At 35.2% G+C, this 20,843-nt stretch overlaps 1 protein-coding gene across 2 annotated transcripts; it reads left to right on the top strand.

The window, feature by feature from the left end:
- Positions 1 to 131: 131 nt before the first annotated feature.
- On the top strand, positions 132 to 20,715 carry mcmbp (minichromosome maintenance complex binding protein). Of its 2 annotated transcripts, none has more exons than XM_059358741.1 (16): positions 132 to 318; positions 4,181 to 4,269; positions 4,373 to 4,513; positions 4,636 to 4,677; positions 5,679 to 5,769; positions 6,932 to 7,069; positions 8,737 to 8,882; positions 10,602 to 10,699; positions 10,846 to 11,021; positions 14,474 to 14,597; positions 15,319 to 15,436; positions 15,537 to 15,702; positions 15,873 to 16,006; positions 17,424 to 17,579; positions 18,591 to 18,679; positions 20,511 to 20,715. In XM_059358741.1, exons 1-16 carry the CDS (start codon positions 261 to 263, stop codon positions 20,635 to 20,637), a joined length of 1,893 nt encoding a protein of 630 aa, XP_059214724.1. In that variant the 5' UTR covers positions 132 to 260; the 3' UTR covers positions 20,638 to 20,715. The 2 variants fall into 2 exon arrangements, with proteins under 2 accessions (XP_059214724.1, XP_059214723.1); XM_059358740.1 differs by having other exon boundaries at positions 134 to 318; positions 4,178 to 4,269.
- The last annotated feature ends 128 nt before the right edge of the window (positions 20,716 to 20,843 follow it).

The following is a 20,843-nucleotide window of genomic DNA, read 5'->3' as shown; positions in this document are numbered from 1 at the left end:
TTTGACCTCCAACCTTAAAACCAAGACACATTCCCCAATGAAGCACAGTAATTCATCCAGTGTGATAGCTCCGCGCTCCAGTTCGTCCCTGTACACAAAACAAACGCACCACGCTCTCCGGCTGGTGACGCAAGTTTCCCGCCCTCACTCCAGCCATCCTGTGTGTGCGCTGAAAGTCCACAAAATAAATAGTGTTTTCACCAGAGGTTTTTACTTTGATATACTTTATATTCTTGGGAACACTTGTCAGGTGGCTAACGATGCCTTCCACTCATGACTGGATCGACAACCCGCTCGGTGTTGTTGAAGGGATGTTTGGTAAGAGACACACCGGAACTTCACTCCTTGACAGATAACGTGAACCTCGCTAGTTAGCTCCGTTAGCTCCGCACCATGCTAACTTACTATGCTCATCCCATCTGTGCATGCTGCTCCTATCCTTCAAGAAATCGCAAATAATGCAATAAGACCAGGGTCGTTACTACCAATGCTGATTTAGCCCAGCTTGTGCCCGCACTGCTGTCACTTTTAGTTACAAGAAGAAGCGCAGGGTGCAGTTTAAAAAGACCAATGTGCACACATACACACTGGAAATCCACAACATCATGCATCCTGGGGTCCTTAAAGGGTCTTAAGAGTCTATTAAAATAGTCTTAACTATATAAGCACTGAATGGATTTGGATGCGATGTCCAAAAACTGAAAAAAGTCATACTATAGTATGGACATTTTTGTCAAAAAATGCAATAAATGTCCCAATTATAGTGTAGTTGATACATACAGAAAACACCAGAATATATGGGATGTCCAAAAATGTCACCTTCAAAAAATCATACTATAGAATGTTGATTTTTGTCAAAAATGGTCAAATTATAAAATGATGAAAATGTTTTTTTTATATAGTCTGTTGATACATAATAGAGTATAGTTTGTCCAGAAACGACAGAAACACCATATTATGCGATGTCCAAAAACTGAAATAAGTCATACGTGTGATCTAAAAATGCTATAAATTGCCCAATTATACTCTATTGATACATTTGGTAGTATAGTTTATCCAAAAATAGTGAAAAAACAATATTATGGAATGTCAAAAAATTACCCCCTCATAAAAAAGTAATACTACAGCATGTTGATTTTTGTCAATAATGGTCAAATTTAACCCTATAAAGCCAAGTGTATCATATTTGACACAAGTTTTTGAGACCTCTACATCATCAGTGTGATATTTTTTTCCTGAAAAACCTGATGTATACATGTGTTGAAGAAAAAAAAACTGAGCAACAAATTGCACAAAAATACAAGATATAGCAAAATGTATATGCAGGTTCCACTGGTGGATCAGTCATTGCTGCGTGAAAACTTCATATCAGCAGATGTTTGATGTTGTGTTATATGGAAAAAAATATTTTGCATGTTTGAGGAAAATGTTAAAAGAAAGTAAAGCCTTAAAAGGTTAAAAATGTTGGGTTTTATATGTTTTTGTTAGTTCAAGAAAAACAAACTGTGAGCAACAAATTGCACAAAAAGAACTGATGTATCAAATATGATACAAATTAGAATCATATATCCCTATTGTTTTTGGATTTTTTTTTTAATTATCTGTCAGCAGGTTCAATAAACACTCCAGTTTAAAAAAAAGAAGAATTTTCTGGCAATTATTTAATGGTTCAGGCTTTATAGGGTTAAGAGTCTATTAAAATAGTCTTAACTATATAAGCACTGAATGGATTTGGATGCGATGTCCAAAAACTGAAAAAAATAATAGTATAGTATGGACATTTTTGTCAAAAATGCAATAAATGTCCCAATTATAGTGTAGTTGATACATGTGGTAAAATAGAGAAAACACACCAGAATATGGGTTGTCCAAAAATGTCACCTTCAAAAAATCATACTATAGAATGTTGATTTTTGTCAAAAATGGTCAAATTATAAAATGATGAAAATGTTTTTTTTTATATAGTCTGTTGATACATAATAGAGTATAGTTTGTCCAGAAACGACAGAAACACCATATTATGCGATGTCCAAAAACTGAAATAAGTCATACGTGTGATCTAAAAATGCTATAAATTGCCCAATTATACTCTATTGATACATTTGGTAGTATAGTTTGTCCAAAAATAGTGAAAAAACAATATTATGGAATGTCAAAAAATTACCCCCTCATAAAAAAGTAATACTACAGCATGTTGATTTTTGTCAATAATGGTCAAATTTAACCCTATAAAGCCAAGTGTATCATATTTGACACACAAGTTTTTGAGACCTCTACATCATCAGTGTGATATTTTTTTCCTGAAAAACCTGATGTATACATGTGTTGAAGAAAAAAAACTGAGCAACAAATTGCACAAAAATACAAGATATAGCAAAATGTATATGCAGGTTCCACTGGTGGATCAGTCATTGCTGCGTGAAAACTTCATATCAGCAGATGTTTGATGTTGTGTTATATGGAAAAAAATATTTTGCATGTTTGAGGAAAATGTTAAAAGAAAGTAAAGCCTTAAAAGGTTAAAAATGTTGGGTTTTTATATGTTTTTGTTAGTTCAAGAAAAACTGTGAGCAACAAATTGCACAAAAAGAACTGATGTATCAAATATGATACAAATTAGAATCATATATCCCTATTGTTTTTGGATTTTTTTTTTAAATTATCTGTCAGCAGGTTCAATAAACACTCCAGTTTAAAAAAAAGAAGAATTTTCTGGCAATTATTTAATGGTTCAGGCTTTATAGGGTTAAGAGTCTATTAAAATAGTCTTAACTATATAAGCACTTAATGGATTTGGATGCGATGTCCAAAAACTGAAAAAAGTCATACTATAGTATGGATATTTTTGTCAAAAATGCAATAAATGTCCCAATTATAGTGTAGTTGATACATGTGGTAAAATGGAGAAAACACACCAGAATATGGGATGTCCAAAAATGTCACCTTCAAAAAATCATACTATAGTATGTTGATTTTTGTCAAAAATGGTCAAATTTTAAAATGCTGGAAATGTTTGTTTTTTTATATAGTCTGTTGATACATAATAGAGCATAGTTTGTCCAGAAACGACAGAAAACACCATATTATAGGATGTTCAAAAACTGAAATAAGTCATACGTATGTCGTTTTATGTCAAAAATGATCAAAAAATGCTATAAATCGCCCAGTTATACTATATTGATACATTTGGTAGTATAGTTTGTCCAAAAATAGTGAAAACACAATAATTTGGAGTGAAGTACTTTCTTACCTTTAAACAAAGTGCAGGGACAAAACAATTATAATTTTAATTTCTTAAAAGATCTTTGTTTGTTTTTTACTCTTTGTCTTTATTTACATTATATTTTATGTCTGTTACTAATTTGAGAAATTAATTTATTTCAATTTCCCATAGACAAATGCAGCTATTTTGTATGTCTCTTGATTGTTCTTCACACCACAACAGTTTTATTCCATGCCTACTTTGGGACTATCTTTTATCTAATGTCTAAACAAATTATGTTTCTGTTACTAGAAAAAATGAATTACATTTTCCTCTCTTTTGTTATTTTTTTTTTTTTTGAAGCCGCCATCAGGCTCCAATCAGCCAGTGGTGGAATGTAACTAAGTACAATTTGTTAACTCAAGAACTGTACTTAAGTACAATTTGAGGTACTTGTACTTTACTTGAGTATTTCCATTTTATGTAACTTTATACTTTTACTCCACTACATTTTGAGGCAAATATTGTACTTTTTGCTCCACTACATTTAGCTGACAGCTTTAGTTACTTTTATTTTACTTACTTACATAAATGCATCACAACAAATAATCTAATAATACATTCTGCATAACGAGTACTTTTACTTTTGATACTTTAAGTACATTTTGATGCTGATACTTTTGTAGTTTTACTTACGAACATTTACTCAAGTACTGTACTTAAGTACAATTTGTATATGGAGTATTTCCATTTATGTAACTTTATACTTCTACTCCACTACATTTTGAGGCAAATATTGTACTTTTTACTCCACTACATTTAGCTGACAGCTTTAGTTACTTTTCTTTTCTTTTTTTTTACTTTTTATTTAACCATTTTAATAATTTTACATAACATTTCCTGACAGAATTTGAAGTAAGAGACATCACAATAAACATCCTGTGCATCATACAAGAAATTCTTTTGTTATTTTAGCAGCTTCCCAGAACAATCCCAACTCAGGATGGGAGGCGAAAGCGGTTGAATTCTTTAAAGAGCATCTGAAAGAGAAGGACTCTCATACCCTGGTAAGGCCGATCTCGGATCCTTTCAGCACGTAAATCACACAGAGACGCCTGTAAATGTCTGCTTCGGCGGTTGTCAATGACAACCACCTTCACTTTGGTGCAGGTCCCGTCTCTGAACGACGTCCCTCTACACTACCTGAAGCCCAACAGCCTGGTGAAGTTTCGCTGCTTAATCCAAGACATGTTCGATCCGGAGTACTACATGGGAGTGTATGAGGCTGTTGACCCGTCCACAAAGGCTAAAGTAAGTGCTTAATGTCCTCTCCTGTGCAGCTATTTGCATCAATACTGTCCTCTCATGTGTCCAGTTTCTTTGCATAGATAATGTCTGATGTCTTCAACTCATTTTACTGTCTGATTATCCAGGTGCAGCGATGTGGGAAGTACAAAGACGTGACAGACTGCGCTGTAAGTCGTCCTCTGCTAAATCACTCATAAATACAGTACAGGCCAAAAGTTTGGACACACCTTCTCATTCAATGCGTTTCCTTTATTTTCATGACTATTGACATTGTAAACTCATCAAAACTATTAATGAACACATGTGGAATTATGTACTTAACGAAAAAGTGTGAAATAACTGAAAACATGTCTTATATTCTAGTAAGCAAAGGTAGGGGTGTGCCATATCGTATCGTTCACGGTAATATCGGTATATTTTTTTCATGGTTAAAAAAAAATGCATATCGTGATATTGGCAATATTCCTACTTCTTGATGTAGTGGCGTAAGGTTAACGTTAGCTAACAATTAAAGTTGTTTTAATCACAAAAAGCTATTTACTCTGTCGCTAAACACATGCAGCTTTCAAAATAAGAGCACAGTGTGTTAACAGAATCCACCACAGAACTTACAAGAAGACTGTCAAAATAAGATGCCTTAAATAAAACATACAAGAACCTTTATTCTCCTTTACAAAATGTCCCCTAAATGGTTATTTTTATAATTTTCTCATACATTATTTTTTTTATTTGGCAACTGTTGAGATTTGCACTTCACACTACATTTTAGATTTTTTATTTATTTATACAGACTAAAAAAAAAACATATTTTCTATATCTTTTTAAGTAGTTCGTAATATCATCAAGAATATCGTTATCGCAAAAATAGCCTGAAATATCGTGATATTCTTTTAGGGCCATATTGCCCACCCCTAAGCAAAGGGTGGTTACTTTGAGGAATCTAAAATACAAGACATGTTTTCAGTTATTTCACACTTTTTTTGTTAAGTACATAATTCCATATGTGTTCATTCATAGTTTTGATGCCTTCAGTGAGAATCTACAATGTAAATAGTCATGAAAATAAAGAAAAATGCATTGAATGAGAAGGTGTGTCCAAACTTTTGGCCTGTACTGTACCTCAATTCAGCAACAACGTTGCTCACAACAACAACACGTTTGTTTGCAGGTGGAGTTTAACCCCATGAACACGGTGACTGCAGAGAGACAGACCTTCTACTGTGTGCCAATCCCTGGAGAGAACCCCTGGGTGAAAGAGATATCCTCATTTGTACAAATAATGTGTTGAAATGCTCCTCAAAACTGCTTTTGATTGATTGATTGATTGATTGATTGTCTCTATTTCGAACATGCAAGCAATAGAAAAAAACAAGTTTAACCCATTGAGGCCTGAAAAATAAGCCTCTAATTTTCTGGAAATTCTGGGAAAAAAAGTGTCAACTCTTCTACTAAATAATAGATTTTTCAGCCTCTGTAGCAGATAGAAATTAAATTAAATTCATTTGAGAGCTTATACAAATACTACAAAACGACGTATCCGCTTTCCAGGCTTCAATGGGTTAAATATTAATAGATGAATAAATAAAAAAAATAAAAAAAAGCAAAAAAATTGGAAAAAAACAGACACTTTCTGCAAGCTGGAAAGGGGGTAGGAAGAAGTAAAAAAACGTATCTAGTCCGTCAGTATATACATACATATATGAATAATCAATATAGTCACATACAAATATTATAAATAATTATATATATGCATATACTATAAACAATTTATGTTACATTGTGAATACCTATACATGTACACTACTGGTCAAAAGTTTTAGAACACACCAACTTTTCCAGAATTTAATTGAAAATGATGCAGTTTAATGTCTCAGTGTACTCTGAAATGAATGCACATTTGCAACATTTAAAATTCTTTATTGAGCATGATAGTGTTTTGAAAGTAAAAAAAAGATTCAAAATCACATTTTATGTTGGACTAAAGGACTAAAAAAAGAAACAAAATGACCAAAAAAAGACACAAAATGACTTACAAAGACATGAAAATAATTCAAAAATGGACAAAATAGCCCAAGACTCCATAGAGTTAAGTTGTTAACCCATTTCTTGTTCCCTGAAAAAGGCCTACTTGTATAATTCTGAAATGTACATTATTTTTCAGTTTTGGTTAAGCTTACCTTTTTTTATTTACCTCTGGCAGTTCACCACTTACCTTTGTACCCTTTCAAGCTGTTCATTTGACTTGAACTGCTTGAATTTCAATAAAAAACTGGAAAAATTGGGGTGTTCTAAAACTTTTGACCGGTAGTGTATATAAATATTATAAACATCACATTATCATGTGTTCTTTGCTGCACACAACTCAAGATGGAAGTATTTTTTAAATGCTACTCTCTAGTTTTCCCTTAATTTTGTGGCACAGCTGTGCCGGCTCCAGCCAAGCCAGAGTGGTTCCCTCCACGTCGTACGCACCGACGAGACAGAAACGCAGCTACGAAGAGGACGACGACATGGACGACATGGACACACAGCCGCAGAAGCAGAGGGAGACGCACACTGGTACGGAGCAGAATGCAAAACATCCATTTATTGTTTTACGACTGTTAAGGTGTTTAATAGACACCCGTTATATTTTATTTGATATTTTGCATGCATGTAAATTCTCACTGGGAGGTGAATGCTGTGTTTTAGAGCATTTTTGGTGCAGTAGTTTGAAGATTTTCCCTTTTTTTTGCTCCGTTATGTGACTCCTCTCAGCACCTGCTTGTAAAACTGACACATGAATGCAACATTCTGTTGGAGTTGCCTTTAAAAACTTTGGAAAATGTAGGAAACTACAAACTCTAATAGAAGTAAAAGTAGGGTTCTTTTTTATCTTTTTGTGTATACATTAATAAAATTTTACTTTATTAATTTTATATTTTCTTCAGAATATTCTGGTTATATTATTTAGGTTTTTTTAGTGTCAATTGCATTCTTGCTTCTATTTATTGTTTTCATTTTTTATTTTATTTTATTATAATTATCCTTATTTATTAATTAAATTGTTTCTTTTATGGCAAGGAATGATGTTTTTTTGGGAGGGATCCTTTTTTTTTCTTCTTCTTTTTTAATTTTGTTTGTTGAAAATAAGCTAAAAATGTTCGACCGGCAGGGTGCTTTTATTAATTTTATATTATTTTCTTCTGAATAGTCTGGGTATATTATTTACTTTTTTTAGTGTCAATTGCATTCTTGCTTCTATTAATTGTTTTATTTATTTATAAAAATATATTCATTTATTTATTAATTTCTTTTGCAGAGGACGTTGATTTTTGGGAGGCGCCCTTTTTTTTATTAGGTTTTTATTTTTATTTTAGTTTTTTAGTTTTGTTTGCTGAAATTAAGCTAAAAATGTTCAACTGACGGGGTGGTTTCTTTTTTAAAATTTTATATTTTCTTCTGAATATTCTGGGTATATTATTTACATTTTTTAGTGTCAATTGCATTCTTGCTTCTATTAATTGTTTTATTTATTTATAAAATGTATTCATTTATTTATTAATTTATTTTGCAGAGGATGTTGATTTTTGGGAGGGGTCCTTTTTTTATTTATTCGTTTTTTATTTTAATTTTACTTTTTTAGTTTTGTTTGTTGAAAATAAGCTAAAAATGTTCGACCGACAGGGTGGTTCCTTTTTTAAAATTTTATATTATTTTCTTCTCAATATTCTGGGTATATTTACATTTTTTAGTGTCAATTGCATTCTTGCTTCTATTTATTGTTTTATTTATTTATAAAATATATTCATTTATTTTTTAATTTCTTTTGCAGAGGATGTTGATTTTTGGGAGGGGTCCTTTTATTTTTATTTTAGTTTTTTAGTTTTGTTTGTTGAAAATAAGCTAAAATTGTTCGACCGGCAGGGTGCTTTCTTTTTTTTTAAATTTTGTTAATTTTATATTATTTTCTTCTGAATAATTTGGGTATATTATTTACATTTTTTAGTGTCAATTCCATTCTTGCTTCTATTAATTGTTTTATTTATTTATAAAATATATTTATTAATTTATTTTGCAGAGGGTGTTGATTTTTTTTATTAGTTTTTTTGTTTTATTGAAAATAAGCAAAACTTGTTGTACAGGCAGGTTTAGACACCTGAAAAATGTTCGATATCAGATATTATCTAACACCAAAATAATGGTGGATATTTGACACAAACTGACTGCTCCCTTTCTCGCTGCAGCTCCTCAAAGTCAAACGGAGCAGCACGGGAACGGAGACTGTAAGCGGCGGGAGACAGAAGCTCCCTCCAACCAGACGGCTCCTGCCTCCCACCTCGACCTCAACTTCCCCCTGCCAGGAGAGAAAGGCCCCTCCTGCCTGGTCAAGGTGTGGTAACTTTTCTCTTACTTTCATAGATAGATAGATAGATTACTTTATTCATCCCCGAAGGGAAATTCGGTTGTCACAGCAGTCCGGTATTCAAGTACGATAAAATACAATAGAATAAAATACTGAGGTAGCATAAATAAAAACAACTATAGAAAAAAACACAGAATAGAACAAGAACACTTAAGAAGTTAAAAAAAGAAGATCAGTTGGTAGGATGGTTGGCAAGATGATGGTAATAATTAAACTGGTGATATGATGGCAACAATGCTATAGTGACTAGACGGTATATAATAATAATAATAATAATAGTACAGTATATAATATAATATATATAATATAATATGTAATAATAGATAATAAACAATATAAAAATAAAATGAAAAATATAAATAAAGTAATTTTAAGTAAAATAATATGATATATAATATATAATAATAATAATAATAATAATAATAATAAGTAAGGCCGGTATAATAATAACATTAGTATATTACAGTATATAGTAATAATAGTAATGGCAGCAACAGTATATACAATAATAATAATAGTAATAATATTAATAACATAGCAAAGTGTTGTGCGTAGATTTAGTGCATTTCAGTAATAGTCATCACTTCGTCAGTGATTTATCCCTCATTAAACATGAGGTGATTTCAGAGCCAATATGAACATGTTATGACTCATAACTCATATTTACACAATTTGAGTTCAGCATTTCACATCTAAAAATACAGGATGGTTAATTTAGTGCTGAGATGAGGTGTCGGATGATGATTGTGCCATTTAAAGGGGTAAAAAAAAAACGTTTTTCAAAATAATGACTGTATCTAAAAAGAAACCTTCTCAAAAGTTATAGTCATTATTTTAAGAGTTTGTCATTATAATACAGACAAACATGGCTCGTCATCCACTGAAACAAAATCCTAGAAGTTCCTCTGTTGTTCTTGATGGACTGATACCTCGAGAACAGGTTTGACACAAGCTCAGCTTCCTGACAGTAAAAAGGAAGATGTTTTTTCAATTTGACACCAAATGAAACCAGTTTGTTTACTGCAAACTCCTTAAAAGGTCTGAGACACACTGCAGAGGAAGTAGAGCTCATCAGTTGGTACATTATAATGACATTATAATCTGTTTTTTTTCTCCATCACATTGAAAAGTTCATGTCACAAACAAATCTACAAATTCATTAAACAGACAAAAAGTAAATTATTAGGCTGATGTATAACTGCATAAGAAACATTATCAGCTGGCTAGACCAGCTATTCTCAACCTTGGGGTCGGGACCCCAATTGGGGTCGTGAGATGATTTCTGGGGGTCGCCAAATCATTTTGGAAGTCAGCTCTGTCTCCACTGTGTTAAAGTGTTCATGTGTTAATGTGTTTTAGTCTTTTTGGTCACTTAGTATTTTTTTTTTGGTCATTTTGTGTGTTATTTGGTAATTTTCTGTCTTTTTTGCGTCTTTTTTTGTCATTTTGTTTCCTTTTTTTAGTCATTTTCTGTCTTTTTGGTAATTTAGTTTCTTTTTTGGGTCATTTTGTGTCTTTTCTGGTCATTTTGTTTCTTTTTCGGGTGATCTGAACTGTGCGTGTGAGATTGTGTTCAGTGAGTGGGGATCGCGGACAACATGCATGTTAAATTGGGGGTCGCGACTCAAAAAGGTTGAGAACTACTGGTCTAGAGAACAGAAGCTAAAAGCTGCGTGTGTTTGGCAGGTATACGAGGACTGGGACAGCTTCAAACTGAACGACACGCTCGAGGTGTTCGGGATCCTCTCGGTCAGCCCGGCCCTCAGCGCTCTGGCTGAGGAGAAGTAAGACTCCGTCAGAATCCAGTATAAAGAGTCAGAATCCAGTATAAAGAGTCAGAATCCAGTATAAAGAGTCAGAATCGAGTATAATTCCCGTGTGGTGGTGATCTGCAGAGTGCCCGTTGCTCATTCTTGGCGTGTCCCCACAGAGACGCCTCCTCGTCCCTCCTGGACCCTGCAGAGAGCCTGATGGAGACGGCGGAGGAGCAGAGAGTTCACAGCCCGCCGGCCTCGCTCGTCCCTCGCCTCCACATGCTCCACGCCAGGCCGCTGCCACACAACAACCCCCTGCTGCCCGCCGCCACCCTGCAGGACAACAGTGCATGTAAGTTTAAATAGCAGTTTTCTTTTTCCTGTGTGTGTGTGTGTGTGTGCAAGGTGCTTAAGGTTAATTTTTTTGGGCAGTCTGTGGCCTAGAGGTTAGGAATGAGGCTTGTAACTGGAGAGTCGCTGGTTCGAATCCCCGTACTGACAGGTCTAGGACTGAAGTGCCCTTGAGCAACGCACCTAACCCCCCTGCACAGCTGTCAGTGCCACAGGTTGGCATGGAAACCCGCAGCAAGACAGAAAAGATGGAAATAAATAATTAATAAATGTATAAATATCGCCGTTATCATGCTTTTTATGTTAAATCTCAACTAACTAACTAAATATATATCGTCTACTCTGCCTGTTGTCATAATTATCAATACTTCTGACATTTTATTTCTTTGATTGTCTAAATATTCAACTATTTCTTTTTATTTATTTACAAGATTAACACTAACTTTATAACTATGTTATGTCAGAACTACTTATTTCTGTATTTACTTGATTTATTGTAATGTCTTAACACTTTTTGCTTGTATGATGCTCAGGATGTTTATTGTGATGTCTCTTACTTCAAATTCTGTCAGGAAATGTTATGTAAAATTATTAAAATGGTTAAATAAAAAGTAAAAAAAAAAAAGAAAAAAGAAAAGTAACTAAAGCTGTCAGCTAAATGTAGTGGAGTAAAAAGTGCAATATTTGCCTCAAAATGTAGTGAAGTAGAAGTATAAAGTTACATAAATGGAAATACTCAAGTAAAGTACAAATACCTCAAAATTGTACTTAAGTACAGTACTTGAGTAAATGTTCGTAAGTAAAACTACAAAAGTATCAGCATCAGAATGTACTTAAAGTATCAAAAGTAAAAGTACTCGTTATGCAGAATGTATTATTAGATTATTTGTCGTGATGCATTTATGTAAGCAGCATTTTCATTTTGTAAAGGTAGGGCTCCTTTTAACTACTTAATATTCTGTTATGAGGTTTAATTTATAAAAAATGCCTAATCATTTTTAATTTATCATGTTTTTATGTTAAATCTTGACCTAAAAAGTAACTAAAGCTGTCAGCTAAATGTAGTGGAGTAAAAAGTACAATATTTGCCTCAAAATGTAGTGGAGTAAAAGTATAAAGTAACATAAAATGGAAATGCTCAAGTAAAGTACAAGTACCTCAAATTGTACTTAAAGGAACACTCCACCGTTTTTTCATATTAAAACATGTTATTCGGTCAAGTAAGACGAGTTGATACAGACCTCTTGCGTCTCAATGCGCCCAGTTCATTCATTAGAATCCAAACAGATGGACAGTTAGAAGCGACCAAACTCCTCCACGTTTTCCCTATTTAAATACAGCTGTAATATGTGCAGTATATCATCACTCCTGAAAAATCTTCTCCCTTCAGGAGTGATGATATTACTGCGCCGAGTCGAAGTGCTCCCAAGTGCTATTCCGCCATACATTATAGTTCTCCTTTTTATCCGCTTAGAAAAGCGTCACGTTTTATTTTGTGTCGCCATACTTGGTCGTTTAACTACTCGTGTAGCTGTATTTAAATAGGGAAAACGTGGAGGAGTTTGGTCGCTTCTAACTGTCCATCTGTTTGGATCCTAATGAATGAACTGGGCTAAGCTAAGTGCTAGCCAAGTGGCGCCGCGCGCCAGGGCGATTGAGTGCACGCATTGAGACGCAAGAGGTCTGTATCAACTCGTCTTACTTGACCGAATAACATGTTTTGATATGAAAAACGGTGGAGTGTTCCTTTAAGTACATTACTTGAGTTAACAAATTGTACTTAGTTATATTCCACCACTAGCTAATTGGAGCCTGATGGCGGCTTGTTTTGACGTGTTGCACATATCGCTTTTAGAATTACAAGTGTGTTTTCATCCCACAAGAAGGAGACTGTGTGAGTAAATATGAGTTGAATAGTGTGATACTTTCAGCTCAGGAAAAACAAATCAATATTTATGTGTGTCATGAAAAACCCATGTGGGCGATTTTTGGTAAAACATTAAAACCCATTTGACTGGATTTTTGTTTTTTGCTTTAAACAGACAATATAACAGGTTTACATAATGCATATTGACAGTGGCCCTTTTGTAAACATGGACAAACACAATTTGTTATGACTCATAACTCATATTTACACAATTTGAGTTCAGCATTTCACATCTAAAAATACAGGATGGTTAATTTAGTGTTGAGATGAGGTGTCGGATGATGATTGTGCCATTAAAAGGGGTAAAAAAAAAAAACGTTTTTCAAAATAATGACTATATCTAAAAAGAAACTTTCTCAAAAGTTATAGTCACTATTTTAAGAGTTTGTCATTATAATACAGACAAACATGGCTCGTCATTCACTGAAACAAAATCCTAGAAGTTACTCTGTTGTTCTTGATGGACTGATGCCTCGAGAACAGGTTTGACACAAGCTCAGCTTCCTGACAGTAAAATAAAAAAAATAAAAAAAGATGTTTTTCTCAATTTGACACCAAACGAAACCAGTTTGTTTACTGCAAACTCCTTAAAAGGTCTGAGACACACTGCAGAGGAAGTAGAGCTCATCAGTTGATACATTATAATGACATTATCATCTTTTTTTTCCTCCATCACATTGAAAAGTTCATGTCACAAACAAATGTACAAAATGATTACACTGACAAAAAATAAATTATTAGGCGGATGTATAACTGCTTAGGACATTATCTCAATTACTTTAAATACAAGGCGACTAAATATTGCAACCATATTTTCAGTTTTGGCGACCAAAAGCTGATGCTTTTAAAAGTCAGTGTTGAGCCTTGAACATGAGCTGATTCTAGCTTTTTAAATGCCTCTTTTTAATATACAGTCATGGAAAAAAATATTATATCACCCTTGTTTTCTTCAGTTTCTTGTTCATTTTAATGCCTGGTACAACTAAAGGTACATTCGTTTGGACAAATATAATGACAACAACAAAAATGGCTGATAAGAGTTTAATTTAAGAGCTGATATCTAGACATTTTCCATGGTTTTATTGATAATAATTTTGGTTATTATCAAGAAAACCATGGAAAATGGCTAGATATTAGCTCTTAAATAAGATACTGAAGAAAACAAGGGTGGTCTAATCATTTTTTTCCATGACTGTATATCTATTTAACACATTTTGGTACTTTTCTTGATGAAATTATCATTTTAAAAGTAATCAGATTTATCTTTTTGTCTTGCCTTCTGTGCTCCAGTACACTGTGTGCATCCAGCTATTTATAAACCCTGTTTAAACAAATGGGCATCTTAGTCCAGTCATGTTATCTTGTCGCCCTCCAGCTGTGACAGGAAGCAGAAAAAAAGGGTCCATTATATCATGATGCTGTCCAGGAGAGGAATAATGCAGCGAATGTTCCACTGTAAAGCTGTAAAGCACCATGTCCTCAGTAGACGTCCGGGCCTGTTTAAGCTCTTTGTCCTTCCTCCTCAGTTTTATCTTCCACCCTGAGCGAGATGGCCTCCGTCAGGACGGAGCTGCTCACATACTTCACTCACATCCTTCTGGGAGACGCCCTGGCTGCAGAGTACCTCATCCTGCATCTCATCTCTGACGTGTACGTTCACTCTGACCTTTAAAGTCCAAACATGAACCTTCCTGTCTTTTTTTTTTTTTTTTTTTAACTTAAATTTTATTTCAATTTTTGCAGCTTATACAAACATATATATTATGCAAATTCACATTTAGTCTGCTGTTTTTCATTTGTGATCTGCTTAATACAGCATTAAAGCATATACATCAGGTCAAATATGTATAAATGATATGGTTAAACAAAAGTAACACAAACAATAAGTAATACAATAAGTAAAATAAAATAAAGGTAACATGACATTATTGTATTAATATGGTCATGGCAGGTCTCTATCTGTGAAGAAATATATCTTTTTGAAGCCTAAACTTATTTAAACACAAAATATACTTAAATATGCAAGATAACTGTGAAAACTAACCTCATGGCTCTTTGGGGGCTATAACAAAACATTGAGTTAGTTTGAGTCTCTTTTTCGCCCTTTCAAAATAAAAGCATCTTATCAAAACATATATATATATATTATATATATATATATATATATATATATATATATATATATATATATATATATATATATATATATATATATTAGTACTATGCAAAGGCTTTTTATTTTGCCCATATATGCATGTTTTTATAAATACTGGAGTTAATTGATCATTAACGTTATAGGTAACCGAGTTGGCAGGTTACTTCCAAACGCCCATCCCTCCTTCACAGTGTTGACAGGTTGATTCTCTTGCAGCTACTCCAGACGGGACGTTCTCCCACTGGGCAAGTTCACCTTGAACCTGAGCGGCTGTCCGACCGTCTCCTCGTACACCGAACGCGTCTATAAGATCATCCAGCAGCTCGTGCCTTCCGTGAGTGAACCTTCCAAGCAACTGCATGGACTGTTTATTAATCTATTGTATTTTTGGTTTAAATAAAAGACACTGATTTGGTCTTTTTATCACCCTGCAGTCTTTCTATCTGGGCATGAGCCTCCAGAATATGAACCAGATGCGCTTAGTGCCAAAGAAGGACTATGTTGCCAACCGGCTTGTGAGTGGAGCGCTGCAGCTGGCCAGAAACACTTCCCTCTTCCTGGACGAGACCCAGCTGGAGCAGGGACAGCTGGACACAACAGGTGAGGCTTTTAGAAACCACGAGGGGACGACACTGAGAGGACGAGCCGTGCAGTCCGTGCAGCTCTCTGCAGGCTGTGTGTGCACGCCGTTCTGTTATGATTTGATCGATCTAACACTAACCAGGCTGCTGCTGCTGCTTCTGTTCTCTGTGTTTGTTTTTGTCCTGTAGGTGTGCATAACGTTACGGCCCTGGGCAACCTGATCTCGTGGCAGAAGGTTGATTATGACTTTAACTACCACCAGATGGAATTCCCCTGCAATATTAACGTGCTCATCGCGTCAGAGGGCCGCTCGCTGCTGCCGGTGAGGACAAAGACGGACGAGGCGTGCAACCGCAGCACGAAAGCTCAGCCCGACCCACTACTGATCTTTTTGAAGCCTCAAGGAGTTAGAAGTTATTTGTTCCATGTGATAAATTTCCCAGACCTTCTCAATCCACATATTGTATGTTGGAGGGTTTTAACCATTCAACAGTAATACATTTAAGAGCTGAAATCAGTAATATTTGTAAAAGATATTTTTTCCCCCTTCCAGTTATGTAATTTGGTATTAGTCCAAACATTACCATCTTGGGATCTTTATTAAACCTTCCTGTCTTTTTGCATGCTAAAGCCAAACAAGCTTTTTCACTTCACAACAGATGGGATGGGAATAATTAATTCATGGTCATTAATGGTCGTTAAGAATTTGGTCATCACGTGGAATTTTTAATCGATCTGCGTATTTTTTTATTTTAATTTTATCTCTGACTGTGCATCAGTATCACTGAACTGAAACACGGCCGATCGTTCAATTCTGCGGCCGTACGTCAATAAGCCAAAGCTACAGTTTGCAAACTGAAAAGTTGCAATAACAATTATAAAAGACACAGAAATACAAGAGTATTCATTTGAGCAAAACTAGCTTACTGTATCAACCCTTGCTAGCATGAATTACTGAGTTTAACTTTATCCAAAACTTATTTAAACACAAAATATACTGAAATATGCAAGATAACTGTGAAAACTAAGCCTCTTTGGGGGCTATAACAAAACATTGAACTCCTTGATGTTACCTTTACAGTATCACCCCTCGTGAGTTAGTTTGAGTCTCTTTTTCGCCCTTTCAAAATAAAAGCATCTTATCAAAACATATATATATATATATATATATATATATATATATATATATGTTTTGATAAGATTTCCTTCAGCCTCTCATGAGACGAGCGGCGGCTGACGCTGGAGGTTGTTTCCAGCCGGCGTCACGCTGTCATCTCAGCAGCCCCTCCAGCCGGGCGGCTTTAGCTCGGGTCTCACTCTGTTGCAAACAGCCCGAGGAATGCGCTGCGAGCTATTCCTGTGTGTTGGTCTAATGGAGTTGCCATGGCGGCAGCTGTGTGCCACAGGAACAATCCTGGGAGATGTGTCAGGCTCGGCCATCTATTAGCCCCACAGTGAAGGGCAGCGTGCTGTAAACAACTCCCAGGGTTGATTAGAAGTCAGAGGGGCACGGCCGTGTTTACATTGAACAACTATCGGCTGACGATCAGCTCGCAGAGGCTTTGCTGCTGTCTGGCGTGCTGTGAAGTTTTGAGAACATGCCAGACTAGGCAGCAGGCAGGGCCTACTTCTGCATAGCAACACCTGTGAAAAAAAACTAGAGATGCATTTAACTTTTTGCATGTGGAAAGTTGTTCCCTAGCAGTGTCCAATGTTTCTGTTTCTGTGTGACTCCACAGTCAGACTGCCAGATCCACCTACAGTCTCAGGTGGCCCCCACCCACATGGAGGAGCATCTCAGCATGCAGCCGCAGGCGTCACAGCTCAACAAGTTCAGGATGTACCTGAGCGTGGCTCGCATGCTCGACTACAGCATCTCTGATGAAATGACGAAGGTGAGACACGATGTCCTCTGGCAAAGGGCAAGAACCATGGTGGAAAATTGAGATGAATTACCCCTTTAAAGCTGAAAAATGATTAGAGCACCCTTGTTTTCTTCAATTTCTTGTTCATTTTAATACAAATAAGGTACATTTGTTTGGACAAATATAATGATAACAAGAAAAATAGCTCATAAGAGTTTAATTTTAGAGCTGATATTTAGACATTTTCCATCGCTTTCTTGATAATGATATTGTTATCTAGAGCAGCTCAACCTTGGGGTCCCGACCCCAATTGGGGTCGCAAGATGATTTCTGGGGGTCGCCAAATCATTTTGGAAGTCAGCTCTGTCTCCACTGTGTTAAAGTGTTCATGTGTTTTACCCTTTTTGGTAATTTTGTGTCTTTTTTTTTTATCATTTTGTGGTCAATTTGTGCCTTTTTTTGGTCATTTTGTGTCTGTTTTTGAGTATTTTTGTCTTTTTTTTGGTCATTTTGTGTCTTTTTTTGTAAGTTTGTGTCTTTTTTTGGTCATTTTGTGTCTTTTTTTGTGTGTGTGAGATTCTGTTCAGTGAGCGGGGGTCACGGACAACATGCATGTTAAATTGGGGGTCGAGACTCAAAAAGGTTGAGAACTACTGATCTAGAGAACCATGGAAAATGTCTAGATATCAGCTCTTTAATTAAACTCTGAACTATTTTTGTTTGTATCATTATATTTGTTACAAATGTACCTTTAGTTGTACCAGGCATTAAAATGAACAAGAAATGTAAGAAAACAAAGGTGGTTTAATATTTTTTCCATGTCTGTATTTCATGCCCAAAAAGTGGATTTCTATGTTAAGAATGACACATTTTTTGTTAATAATTTGAAAGCGGAAAAAATAATATTAGCATTCACTGCAATTAACAGAAACTGATATCAGTTTAATAAGTTTGAGCTACTTGTATCTTCATGCAAGCCTCTGTGTGTCTGTTGAATATGAAATCTGTCCTTTAACTGCTCGTCCTTCTCTGGTGTCCCAGTCCGTCGAGGATGACTTTGTAGACATGAGGAAGGACGATCCGCAGAGCGTCACCGCAGAGGACCTGCACAGGATGCTCGTTGTGGCGAGGTGAGCCGTGATTAAGTTTATATAACTTGCTTATACTTGGCATTTCTTTCCTTTTTAGCGAGTGAGAACAACAACACCAGTCTGTAGAGCCTTCTTTAAAAGCAAAGTGTTAAACAAACACAACAACAGCCCATTATGACCAATAATATAAATGCCAGATATGACATAAGCAGGGGACAATCACTTCCTAGGGCAGGACACCAGTGGCGGACTCAGACTGTTTGAAGGGCAGGGGCGAAAAAATAAAAAGGGCCCATTCTGCACCACATGGGCAAAAAGCTATGATGCATCATGTTTGATGGAATAGTCCTCATCCTTGATTACAATTAGCATTAAGTTAAAAGGAGATCCAGATCAAAGTAATTAATGATATGGTACTGACAATTAAAACCATCAAAGTCCGGAGTCCGGGGCAGAAAATTTGTACATTTTTAAGTAAAATGCATCACTCTTGTGCACTTTGAGAGTTAAATGAGAGCAAAAACCTCACATAACATTTTTCACAGTTGGGTGATACTCTATTATAGAATCTTTATTTATATCCTACTGTGACATTTTTGTATCACTGCAGATCATTTTCTTCACTGAGATTCTTTTTTCGCACTATTAGTCTAGACGGATTTCAGAAAAAAGGCCTCCTATAAGAAGTGAGGAGCATTTATGGGTACAAGTCAGGAACCGGCCTACCTTACATATCTCAAGGGTGCTGAGTCCAAAAAAAATGGTTCCCAAGCAAAATTTTGAGTTTTTGACCTTCTAATTTGTATATCAAATGGCCACCAAATTGCCCATCTTGCTCATGGTCATTGGACCATTTCCCCTTATTTTTTTTGTAAGTAGGCAATCAAGATGAGGAAATTAAGTTTCTGGATCTAAAGTCTAGAGTCAGAGCAAGGATATAGTGGAGGCTCAGTGTCTTTTTTATGTATATATATATATATATATATATATATATATATGTATATGTATATATATATATATATATATATATGTATATATATATATATGTATATATATATATATATATATGTATATATATATATATGTATATATATATATATATATGTATATATATATATATGTATATATATATATATATATGTATATATATATATATATGTATATATATATATATATATGTATATATATATATATATATATATATGCAAAATACCAACTGGAACATTTAAAAGTGATATTGATTGAATATTTATGTCGGCCTTAAAAAATGACACAAATAATCTCTAATCTCACCTTAAAAGTTGGTATTTTGCATATATATATATATACATAAAAAAGACACTGAGCCTACACTATATCCTTGCTCTGACCCTAGACCATAGATCTAGAAACTTAATTTCCTCATCTTTGATTGCCTACTCACAAAAAAACTTGGGGAAAATGGTCCAACGACTGAGCAAGATGGGCAATTTGGTGGCCATTTGATATACAAATGAGAAGGTCAAAAACTCAAAATTTCGCTTGGGAAACATTTTTTTTGGATTCAGCACCCTTATATAAGTAAAGTAGGCCGGTTCCCGACTTGTACCCATAAATGCTCCTCACTTTCACTTTTTGGACAATTCCATCTAGACTATATTGCAAAGGCACTTTATCATGTTTTCTAACTTGGCATCTAATTGCACTTTTCTACTACGGGTACAAGCAGACTATTAATACTATTAATCCGCTTTTTGCTTTGTTATCCATTGCGGTCACCCCTCCCGCCCCCCCCCCCCCCCCCCCCCCTCTGAGTCCGCCACTGCAGGACACTGAAACGTTATCTCAGGAGGGTGAATGTGTGTGTCTGACTGTGCCTGTGTGTCTGCAGGTTGCTGTCTCTGAGCCTGGGACAGACGACTCTGTCCAGAGACAGCTGGCTGAGAGCCAAACACATGGAGATGCTGCGAAGGAGCCGGATGGAGCAGCAAAAGTGTGTCAACGGCAACGAGCCGTGATCACACAGAGAGGAGACAAGGTGGCCTTTGTTTTTGATACCTAAAAATCAGTTTGTAATAAAGAATTTTTTCATGTCGTATAGTTCATGTTGTGTTCAACTTCTTTTTTTGGAAAAGATTGAGATGTGTTTCACTGAATTGGATGGATGGGTTGCAGCTCAACGTGTCTTTAGTCTTATTTTGCCTCAGTTTTACAGCCATGCCAG

Source organism: Centropristis striata, chromosome 20 (genome assembly GCF_030273125.1).
Source record: "Centropristis striata isolate RG_2023a ecotype Rhode Island chromosome 20, C.striata_1.0, whole genome shotgun sequence".
NCBI classification, from domain to species: domain Eukaryota; kingdom Metazoa; phylum Chordata; class Actinopteri; order Perciformes; family Serranidae; genus Centropristis; species Centropristis striata.
Note: the sequence above shows the minus strand (reverse complement) of the source record. Positions and strands in the feature narration are given on the sequence as shown.

Coding starts and splice junctions, on each gene's coding strand:
- mcmbp (XM_059358740.1), top strand. CDS start 261: ATGCCTTCCACTCATGACTGGATCGACAACCCGCTCGGTGTTGTTGAA. Junction 5,770..6,931: donor GAACCCCTGGGTGAAAGAGA/TATCCTCATTTG, acceptor TTTTGTGGCACA/GCTGTGCCGGCTCCAGCCAA. Junction 14,598..15,318: donor CTGCATCTCATCTCTGACGT/GTACGTTCACTC, acceptor ATTCTCTTGCAG/CTACTCCAGACGGGACGTTC.